This window comes from Schistocerca americana, chromosome 1 (assembly GCF_021461395.2).
Source record: "Schistocerca americana isolate TAMUIC-IGC-003095 chromosome 1, iqSchAmer2.1, whole genome shotgun sequence".
Taxonomy (NCBI): domain Eukaryota; kingdom Metazoa; phylum Arthropoda; class Insecta; order Orthoptera; family Acrididae; genus Schistocerca; species Schistocerca americana.
Genome location: NC_060119.1, coordinates 820,108,309 through 820,120,452, shown reverse-complemented (window position 1 = coordinate 820,120,452; position 12,144 = coordinate 820,108,309). Strand labels below are relative to the sequence as shown.

The following is a 12,144-nucleotide window of genomic DNA, read 5'->3' as shown; positions in this document are numbered from 1 at the left end:
AACCGGCCGAAAAAAAAATTTTGCATTGCTTATTGAACACTCCTCGTAATTCGAAATCGTTTCGAGATACATAACGTGTTTCATTTCTTATACAAGTCTCCTGGAGCCTGAGAGAGGAGTATAAGAAGTAGCAATGATGCCAAACGGATGTTATAGATGCGAATGCTCAACAGATGGAGGAGATGAAGGGGAAAAAAGCTCCGTAGGGGAAAAGTTAAAAGGGCGGACATCCAATCGTCCGCTGCCAGCGCCGGTCGGGGAACGAAGCAGTCGCATCCGGATGCTATTAGTCTCAGCGGTCGAGCAAGGGGCACTCGAAGGCTTAAAAGTTGCCTGTGCGACACGCGCTCTCGAAATAAGTCGCGCGGCCGAGCGGTGGCGTGGCAGCGCGAGGTGGCACTTAAAAGTCCATCACGGCGCGGGCGCTGGCCCGGCTGCACACGGCGCGGGGGCGTAGGACCAGGCGCAGTCCGACGCAGGCCGCGCCCCGCTTGATTGCCCATTAGCCGGGCTAATCGGATTGAAGCGGCCGTTCCCGGGGGCGGCGCGCGCCAACTGCAGATAAACAAGCCACGGCGCGAAAAATACGGCGCGCTCGTTAGCGGCCGTGATTGGCCGGCCCTGCCCTGGTGTCGGTGGCCGCCTAATTGCGACGGAAGCGACGCCGCCAGGAAATTGCTCCGCTGCATACGCCGATACGCCGCCGGCACAACGGGCCAGCCGCGCGCGTCTTCCGTAGGCCCAGGGCCGCGCGGCCGCCGGTAGGGGCACGTGTCTTGATCAGCTCACGACGGAGCGGCGACGATGGCACCCGTTAGCTGGACGTAGTGGCGTAGCACTGAACAAGCACACTGACGAAAACAAATCACAACGCCGAGAAACAACTGATTTAGAGTATGAAATTTCTGGAATACGCTTGTCTATGTAACATATTTAAGTGCTTAACATTGCAAGATCACAGGTTAATGTTCAAAAGGGACCGTCGCTTGGGGTATATTACTTGAAACAGATTTTGGCAGAAGTTGCCTTCATTAAAAGTTATCTGTTTGTGGGGAAATTATCTATTCTTAGTTATAGGTATGTTTAGGGATATTTTACTTTTCTCTGTCATAGGTTCTCAGAAACCTCCTTCATCTGTATTACAGCCCTCTGTGGGTGTGGATACTGAACACGAATAATGCGCAACGGATTCTTTTGAAGGGACCAGTGAAGGAGTCATAGAACGCAGCATACCTATTGGCCGTCTGTGCCATTAATATTTATAATTGTTAAAGGGGCATCGGGTTTGTTCAAGCATAGCATACTGAAGTTATTCTGAATAAATTTGCTTTATTTCTTTCATAATTTAATATAATGTTAGGTGGAGGTGAGGCCTCTTATTATTTTACACAACTGCACGCAACACGCACGCTATTTCTGGGAAAGGTGGAATTCTTAACAGACGGGATTGCATCTCATCAGCCACTAGTAATTTTCCCGCTACTTTAATATTAAAACATATAGGACAGGATAGACAAGAGCTCAAACTTGCACCTAGTGCACAGATTCAATACTGGCATCCAATGGGGTGAGGACAAAGATCGGCTTGACATTTAGACGATAAAGCTTTCTTTTCTATACTCCTGTTCTGTACTGTATAACAGCTTCAGTTAGAATTTAGCCAGTATCAAAGGATACTGCATGTGCACGTCGTGGCTATGACCACGTGGGTTCAAAGTGGCTTTCCACATGCTTACAAGATTTTAATCAAACGGTTGTAACTGTGTAAATGCCTCTACCGTGAGTCGGTAGCAGTTTATTTAAATACTCTGTTGCTTCTACTCGAGTTTCTCTATAGGCGAGCGTAGCTGCCTCATTACTAGTTCGTCACACGTGGAGCACTTGGCCCCTATTTGTATAACACAGAAACCACACATTAACAATCAATAAACCCTTCCAAAATTCCTAACACTCATAAATAAATTGAAAGTCACACGGTTTGTTACCTAACTCTATCGTATAGATGGACAATTTCGCTATCAAAGCCCAACGTTGCCTACCACGTGGCGTGAACACAAAGACATACATATATCACTTTCAATACACAAAAACCATACAACAGAAAATAATCAAAATAACCATGAGCGGAATCATTGGTTTGCCTATTCGACGCTGGGCTGAAAAAGAGTAGGTTAGTCACAAATATCTAGTATTCCAATACCTTTTTCCATTACCAATCGAGATGGATATTCTGAAGGTACGTCCACTCGCTTACCCTTTCTTCTCAGAACAGCCCCTTACCATGGCGGAGCTCCGGAAGGCCTCTGGTATTCGGTGGAGGGGGTAGCCTCACCAACCTCTCCCCGCTAAACCCTATGTTCTCACATTCTCTCTGACAAAGTTTTGCCAGTGGTCGATCTCTGCCACTCAAGCCCAAGGAAACAAAGTTGGCACCACTACAGTCTACCAAGAGTTGCCTGCTTCCAAACTAATGGCTGACATCGCTTCAGGAAAGATGGGAATAGGTTGTAAAGGATATGTCACGTGCGTGAACATATTAACATTAAAGAAATATTCTACTACATAATAAATCAATTTTCCATCCTACATCATGGGAGTTTCATTTCACCCAAGGTGGGGCCGCGTTACGATTGAGAGAAAAACGGCAAGTGGCCGCACTCGTGAATATCTATCGATGATGCTGTCCTTTTAAGAAGGTACAATTGCAAAACATCAAATTTAATCATGGAACGGTACATACAGTACCGTTTCAATGTAAACGCGATATAACCCATTGCAAATGTGAAATTGTAGTACATTAATAACCGGTGTAAACCTCCGTATGTTGAATGCAAGCATGCAAACGTGCATGCATTGTGTTGTACAGGTGCCGGACGTCAGTTTGCGGGGTGGGGTACTATGACAGTTGCACTTAGCCCTCTATACGACGACGATTAATACAGGTTTGGGTGATGCTAGAGTTGTCTTCCGATGATGTCCCACGTATGCTCGATTGAAGACAGATCTGATAATAGAACATACCAAGGGACATGTCAACATTCTGTAGAGCATTTTGGGTCAACAGCAGTATGTGGGCGGGCGTTATCCTGTTGGAGAACATTCTCTGGAACGCTGTTCATGAATGCCAGTACAACTGGTCGAATTATCGGACTGACGTACAAGTTTGCAGTCAGGGTGCTTGGGATAACCATGCGCTCGCTTCTGTTGTCATAAGAAATCCCACCACAGACCAAGACTCAAAGCTTAGCCCCAGTATGCCTAGCACACAGACAGGTTGGTTGCAGGCCCTCAATTACCCTTCTTCTAACCAGCAAACGGCCATCGGTGGCACAGACGCAAAGCCAGCTTTCATCATAATACACGACAGACCTCCACCGTGGCCTCCAATGATCTCCCTCTTGACACCACTGAAGTCGCAAATGGCGGCGGCTTGGGAACACTGGAATGGACGTTACAGGGCGTCTGTCTCGGAGCTGTCCTTGAAGTAACCGATTTTTAACAGTTCCGTACGTCACTGTGGTGTCAACTGCTGCTCATACTGCAGCTGCAGATGCAGTGCGATGGACAAGAGCCATACGCCAAACACGATAGTCCTCCCTCTCGTTAATGCCACGCGGCTGTCTTGCGACCCTACTTTCTCGTGACCACCACTGCCAGCGATCATGTACATCGGCTACATTCCTGCCAAGTCTTTCTGCAGTATCGCAGAATGAATATCCAACTTCCCTTAGTCTTGTTACACGACCTCGTTCATACTCAGTGAGGTGCTGACAATGGCTTCCTTGTCCCCTTAAAGGCATTCTTTACTATCATCAACTCGCCACGTCCAACCTCAAAGGTAACTAATGCTCACGACTGTTACGGCCCGTATTTAAAGGAAACCTGATGTGAGTCCTCATAATGGTACTACCAGCGCCACTCTTACGCGACTGTCTCGAAATTTGAAGAGACATCGTCTTTCATATGTAGAAACACGCGTACCAGCTTTCGTTTATGACGCGCAACTCCTTCTTGATATTGAGATTTTTTTGCCTGTCAGTGTATTTCACAAAATTTTGAAAGCTATGATGCTCCAGGTAACTGCTCTTCCGGATCTAAATGCCGTTGAACACCTCCGGGGTGCATTGGATCGACGTGTTCGTCGTAGATGCTATTCAAATAAAGATAAGTTTGCTGCTGCCTTATTGGACGATTGGTTAAAATTCCTAATTTATGTATTATAAAAGATTGTGGATTCAATGGCAAATATATGTGCTGTTGCGATCAAAGCCCATGGGCATGCATTCAAATACTGATTTTTTCTTCAGATTCCAAAATGGTTTTGCTTTATTCTTACGCACTTAGACCTGCAAATTACTTTTGAGCGAGAAGAATTGTCATTACTGTTATGATATATGATGACCTCGTTTGAACTAAATGTAATTAGTTTTGTACTAAATGAATTATAATAACATACTTTTCATTTATCCATTGGCAGTTGTTTTCTGTTTCACATTTATCTTTATGTAATTGTAACTGCTGCTTTGTGCAAAATACTTTCGAGCGCTACTGTATATAAAAACCCGAGCAGAAAAGGTTCTCCTGGTCCTTAAGTTCAAACATTAGGTAAAGCGGCATATAAATGAACTGTATACTCAAACCAGTGTCTCTGTTACATTCACAGGAACCGAACTAGAAAAGGCTGTAAAACCGCTACAGTTCTACCTGGATGTTTTCAGCACCACCCAAGTTTCTACGCAGTTGAAGATATCGAAAGCGCTTACCATTGTAAAACCCATAAAACAATAAGATGACTCAGAAAGCTATTGTACTATAACACTGCGAAGTGTCTACTATGAGCTGTTAGAAACGCTAATGTTTAACAGAATTTACCAACACACTGATGGTGCTGTCCCTTCCTATAAGGCAGAGTTCCTCATAGTGCGTAGCTGTTGTGAGCAAGTTCTGATCCCAACCTTATATAATGAAAACTGGAAACTGGAAACGTCTGTGGCATTTATTTACTTAACAGTAGCTTAACCGTATGGTATGTTAGCCTGATTCTCGAAATGAACAAAAGTGTTCCACTCTCAAAATGATAAATTTGCTGGAGAATATGCATAAAAACTGCTGCTTCAAAGTCGCAATCATAGATGTCACTAGCAAATCCTTCAGCATTAAGAACAGATTACCGCAGGGATCGGTACTAACCCCACTTCTCTTCAGTCAATGTAGAATTGATGTTCCAGCGAAAAATTCTCTTACGTCGATGACATGGCGATAGCCACACAATCTAAGGACTGTGAACAAGGCGACCGAATACTCAGTAATAATCTAGGACCCAAAAGTAATATCATAATGAGCGGGGGTTGTGAGTGAACACTCAGAAAACTGAAGTATGCGGATTCCAGAACTAAACGTGCTTATTGTAGAAGTGTAAAACACAATCAGTTCCCAAAGTGTCTTTGAATATACCTAGGTCGCTGCCTCATCTTTCAGAAGCATCTCGAAATCACACAACGAAGACTGATAACCACAAATGGCTTCGTTAGATAAATTGCTGAGAAGCACACACAAAGGTACTATGCTTAGCAGCACAACAATTGTCTATTCTCCTGCTGATTATTGCTCTCCTGTATGGAGTAGAAATTTCCAGGTCAAAGATGCAGATGTACTCCTTAACGATACAATGAAGGTAATATCTGGAACTCTCAAATCCACACTCTTCCTTAGCTATTTGTTCTCTCGAATATTGCTCCTCCACACCATGGTGACAACTACAGGTGACTCAAGAGTGGAGCAAGATCAGCGATATCACAGTCGCCAATGATCTGTCAATAAATAATACTCTGAAATCCCCACCCTATAATCTAGGAAATCTATCTGGAACCACATTCCACCTACATATGACTTGAAAGAGCAATGAAGATCAGGATGGGCATCCTTTCAGAACTACAACTACACGCCCTACACAGATGCAACGAAACCACTTCCAGGGATGTGTATGTCTTGGAAAGCATGGAGCTGTCTGATCGGAATAAGAGCGGGGCATACCAGAACGAAAGTTGTGCTCTTTAAGTGGAACATGGCTGAAAGCCCTAAATGCGACTGTAGCACTCCGCGACAAACAGCACACAGTATCGGAGTGTCAACGATTCCATTGGACGCATAACGATCTGCTAGCAGCAAGAGGTGATGCAACTGAAAGGCCCAATTCACTGGACAGCGCACTGTGGCAGACACCCATTGTGACCTGAAGTACTCTATGAAAACTATATTTTAATTAATGTTTAAATATTCTAATCACGATTAAACACTCAGTATGTTTTGTGTTTTATTTATAATAAAAGTTTATTTTTGCCAATTTATTATAATTGTTAATACATATATGTTTTATACTTGAATGAATGGAATTGATTACCTCTGTAAACGACATAAGATAAATGAATAAAAACGAAGTACACATGACAACAGCCATCGAAGGAATTCGGAGATGAGCTGTTAGGATACGTACAGTTCGGTTCAAAAGAGTAACAGAAATGGGTGGGGAACATAAATGGCAATCCTTGGAAGAAAGACGAGTATTAGTTCTGCTGTTACCTGGCAAGATAATATGTCTCGCGTAGGGACTATGACAATAAAGTAAGCAAGATCAGAACACGTACAGAGGCATATAGCGCGTACAGATAGTCATTTTCCCTTGCCTAATACGTGAATGGAACAGGAAAGAAAATCGATAACATTCCAGGACGAATTTTCAGTCTGTGCTAATACGAAACTTCGTAGCAGATTAAAACTTGAACCCGACCGAGATTCGAATCACGCCCTTTACTTTCACGGCAAGAAAGGAGAAACTGACGAAAGTAAATCGTTGAGGAAGGGTCGTGACTCATGATTGAGTAGCTCAGTTGGTGGAGCACTTGTCCGCGAAAGATAAAGGTCCCGAGGTCGAGACTCGGTCTGCCACACAGTTTTAATCTGCCAGGAAGTTTCATCGATAGCATTTGTTAATTTTAGTCTACGTCACGCAATGCACGCTGATTTGCGGAGTACATATATTTAACATATTGTGTAAGCATGTTAATTCTGGTGGGTGCTTCAGTCCACGTAATATCTACGGAGTTGCTTTTCCGTGTCATTTGACCGTTTTCAGCAGTTAATGTTTCAATCCAACTGCCGGGACCTTCTTCAGAAACCACTATTCTTCATATAGCCGCACTCTGTGGAAAATAACTGTTTCACGTCTCTGTATGGAAGGAGGATCTGTTGAACCAGAAAGATGTAAGTGGATAATATGATCCAAGCTGTCATTGTCGGGCCACTGTTATTGCTGTAGTCCAGTACCATGTATCGTATGGAGAAGATACTGTGTCATGTTGAAGCACCTTTGGTTGGTTGTTATACCGTAGATGCGGGCCTAACAACTAGGGACAGAGATATCAATATTTCTACAGGAGATCGTAACCGTGGTATCGAAACATGGAAAGTTGAAGGTGGAAGAATTAAGCGACCAAACAATTCAGCAGATTATGAAAAGTAATCAGTTTTATTAGTTTCAAAAAAAGAGTGTATCAGAGATTATACATCGCTCCCAGCGGTTCAAAAATGGTTCAAATGGCACTGAGCACTATGGGACTTAACTTCTGAGGTCATCAGTCCCCTAGAACTTAGAACTACTTAAACCTAACTAACCTAAGGACGTCACACACATCAATGCCCGAGGCAGGATTCGAACCTGCGACCTCAGCGGTCGCGCGGTTCCTGACTGTAGCGCCTAGAACCGCTCAGCCACTCTGGCCGGCGCTCCCAGCGGTGCCTACAATGTTGGAATGCGTGCCACATCTGTCGTCGGATGGTCACAAGTACATGCATCGATATTTTCTTAATTGCACCTACGGTCTGTATCAACGTCCTCCGATGGTGGTTTCAAACGTAATTAGACTAATCAAAATGAAATCTGACTGTGCCAAATAGCGTCAAATTTCGCAACCTAAGCACATAAATTACAGGCTTCCTACCAAAACACCAACGAATAAAAGCCGCTGACTTTAGGTGGACATTGTTCTAACGGAACAACCAGCAGTTGGTGGAAATTGTTTGCGGTCTCTTTCCCAATTTCTCCTCCGTGAGCATCAAACACCTCCTGAATAAATTGATTATTCATTGTTTCGGTTTTCTATGTGAAAAACACGACTGCAGTCAGACAAATGGGACAGATATCACTATCGCTTGTGAGAATGTTTGATGAGCTCCATTCGGTCTAGACACCAATAAATTTCCGTCTCACTGTACGACTTTACATCGTTTTCCACATCATTCTAGCAGACTTGTCTTTCATTCCTATTTGATATGTATTTGAGGAAGCTGTTATATCCGTTAGTAGAGTTCGATAGATCTTCATTGATTGAAGCGTCTATTTGTCCCCAATCATCTTCCAGCAACGATTGCACAAAATTTTGTGCGAATCCGAAGCATTTTAAGTTTTTCCAGCACACTCGAATGAATGAATCCTGTCTCTGCTGTTACGTGGGTGATAACTAAATTTAGCGCACTGTAAAGAGAACTCTTTTCATGACGTCCGAAATTATTGAGGGCTGCTCAGTACCCGGATAGTCTTCAGCGAATTTTCTAACTGATTAGAAAAATTAACATCACTCGTAACACTTTCTCCGATTAGTGCTGTTCTATTGATAATCTCTCTACGATTTTCTGAGTGATTATGTCTACCAAGTTAATTCAGGAATTCATGAAAATCGCATTGTTCCTAAATACTCCTTTTTTTCGTCAGCCACGAAAGACTATGGATAAGAAACGTGAAATAATTACCTAGAATAGCTCAACGTTTTTAATTTTTGATAATGTACAGAGAGCACGAATGATATTTTATTTCACCTCAGACGAAGGTGAAAAAGAAAGGAACAAAGTAAATTTTAAACTTTCTTTTTCAATGCAAACCACATCTTTACAGAAAATCTCGAAATTTCTGACTCCAACACCGTCACAAAGTTAACCATTTATTACAAAATGATTATCACAGCCCTTCGAAAATCTCTAGCAAATTAAAATTATTTTCGTGATCTAAAGTTATTAATATCAGCTCTTCACGGGTACTGATGTCTGTTAGATGCGGAATTTCATAGAACAGCACACACAAGAGCCAAGTGGTGCTAAATGGGGCAAACAGGGATGCCACCCTTGGACACCACCGCACCCAAACCACCTCACACTGCTAGGACACAACCGAACACGCTCTCTTGGTCAAACTTCCGCGCGATCGTAGCTGATTGACTGTTGTCCTTTGGCCGTATCTCAACAGATGTGCAATTCCGACCCGTTGTTATCTGGAAAATTTTGCTCCATTCGATGCCGTGTAACCTGCTCCGGCATTTTTACCATGCCCTTTTCCTCTACCCTGTATAACACGACAGGATGATTGAAACGAAACTTTCTCCAACGCTTCTTCTCCACTGCATAAACTATAGTCTTTGATATGCTGATACAGTAATTTCAGATTTATGTTTCTCCAGAAAGAATCCAGATATCGCAGGATGTCGCACGACAGCGACAGTAACACAGTCGTGCCTATAGTTGTTGGACTGCACAGCAGAAACTGCGAGTGACAGCGTTTTGCCCGTGTGGTGTCGGCAGGTACTACTACGACAAGAACATCATGACGAAGGTGCACGGGAAGCGGTACGCCTACAAGTTCGACTTCCAGGGCCTGGCGGCGGCGACGCAGCCCGCGACGGCCGACCCCGCGGCCTACAAGTACCAGTCGGACCTGTTCATGTCCAGCTACCACCACAGCACCAAGCTCAACTTCATGAGCCCGCACGCCGCCATACCTTCCTCCTCGGGTACGTACCCTCGCCGCTTCACAGCGTCACGAACTCTGCAACACGTTACCACTGCTCACGTCTCTGAATATTTCTGTTGTATGTGAAATCACCTTAGCAACTGTTACAAGTTATTTGAAAAAGAAAAAAGTCTGTGTTGAAAAATAATCATTTTATTGCAAACAAGACTGTTTTACACACAAGTTTTTTAGCGTGGCCATCATCCGCAGCAAGCACAGATATATTCGATTTGTAAACAAAAATGTAATTGCAATGTATTTTATTTCTTCCAAACGCGTTTCGCCTTTTACTTCACGGCATCTTCAGTGGAATCTAGAATGATACAGTCTTGTTTGGATATGCGATGTTTGTAGAACTGTTTGTAGAATAGTACACGTCTTTTTTTACGTAAATAAGTGATTATTTGCAGTTATTCGCTTTTCAAATCACAGTTTTCGTTAAAATAGCTACAACTAGTGACAGGAGACTAATACGGCTGCACAGCAACTAGCGCAAAAAATACGTAAATTGTGAAGAAAAAAGTTAGTAACATGAAATCGTGCATATTTTTCGTAAGTGAAGTTATAGTGCGACCTCCAGCGGGTGGCAAGATGACAAGAAACGCAGATGTCAGCCACGACCGCGAATAACTGTAATTAATCACTTACTTACGTAAAAAACAAGACTTGAACTGTTTTATACTCTACAAGTATCGCATATCAAAACAAAACTGTATCATTCTAGATTCCACTGAAGATGCCTTAAAGTAAAACGCGAAACGCGTCTGGAAGAAATAAAATACACTCCTGGAAATGGAAAAAAGAACACATTGACACCGGTGTGTCAGACCCACCATACTTGCTCCGGACACTGCGAGAGGGCTGTACAAGCAATGATCACACGCACGGCACAGCGGACACACCAGGAACCGCGGTGTTGGCCTTCGAATGGCGCTAGCTGCGCAGCATTTGTGCACCGCCGCCGTCAGTGTCAGCCAGTTTGCCGTGGCATACGGAGCTCCATCGCAGTCTTTAACACTGGTAGCATGCCGCGACAGCGTGGACGTGAACCGTATGTGCAGTTGACGGACTTTGAGCGAGGGCGTATAGTGGGCATGCGGGAGGCCGGGTGGACGTACCGCCGAATTGCTCAACACGTGGGGCGTGAGGTCTCCACAGTACATCGATGTTGTCGCCAGTGGTCGGCGGAAGGTGCACGTGCCCGTCGACCTGGGACCGCACCGCAGCGACGCACGGATGCACGCCAAGACCGTAAGATCCTACGCAGTGCCGTAGGGGACCGCACCGCCACTTCCCAGCAAATTAGGGACACTGTTGCTCCTGGGGTATCGGCGAGGACCATTCGCAACCGTCTCCATGAAGCTGGGCTACGGTCCCGCACACCGTTAGGCCGTCTTCCGCTCACGCCCCAACATCGTGCAGCCCGCCTCCAGTGGTGTCGCGACAGGCGTGAATGGAGGGACGAATGGAGACGTGTCGTCTTCAGCGATGAGAGTCGCTTCTGCCTTGGTGCCAATGATGGTCGTATGCGTGTTTGGCGCCGTGCAGGTGAGCGCCACAATCAGGACTGCATACGACCGAGGCACACAGGGCCAACACCCGGCATCATGGTGTGGGGAGCGATCTCCTACACTGGCCGTACACCACTGGTGATCGTCGAGGGGACGCTGAATAGTGCACGGTACATCCAAACCGACATCGAACCCATCGTTCTACCATTCCTAGACCGGGAAGGGAACTTGCTGTTCCAACAGGACAATGCACGTCCGCATGTATCCCGTGCCACTCAACGTGCTCTAGAAGGTGTAAGTCAACTACCCTGGCCAGCAAGATCTCCGGATCTGTCCCCCATTGAGCATGTTTGGGACTGGATGAAGCGTCGTCTCACGCGGTCTGCACGTCCAGCACGAACGCTGGTCCAACTGAGGCGCCAGGTGGAAATGGCATGGCAAGCCGTTCCACAGGACTACATCCAGGATCTCTACGATCGTCTCCATGGGAGAATAGCAGCCTGCATTGCTGCGAAAGGTGGATATACACTGTACTAGTGCCGACATTGTGCATGCTCTGTTGCCTGTGTCTATGTGCCTGTGGTTCTGTCAGTGTGATCATGTGATGTATCTGACCCCAGGAATGTGTCAATAAAGTTTCCCCTTCCTGGGACAATGAATTCACGGTGTTCTTATTTCAATTTCCAGAAGTGTACATTGGATCAAGAAAAGGCAGTTTTTATTTACAACACGAGTAATACTGTTTTCTTTTGGAATTATTACCTTGTACCATAAGCTGAAAAGTCACATTAGTTATGA

General features: G+C 44.7%; 1 protein-coding gene across 1 annotated transcript in view; it reads left to right on the top strand.

Annotated features, from left to right (window-relative positions):
• The window catches only part of LOC124546270 (transcriptional regulator ERG homolog), a 290,203-nt gene that overhangs the window by 216,954 nt on the left and 61,105 nt on the right, over positions 1-12,144 (top strand). The window contains exon 6 of the mRNA XM_047125024.1: positions 9,628-9,836. Within this exon, the coding sequence (XP_046980980.1) occupies positions 9,628-9,836 (209 nt within the window). The remainder of the gene's footprint in view (positions 1-9,627; positions 9,837-12,144) is intronic.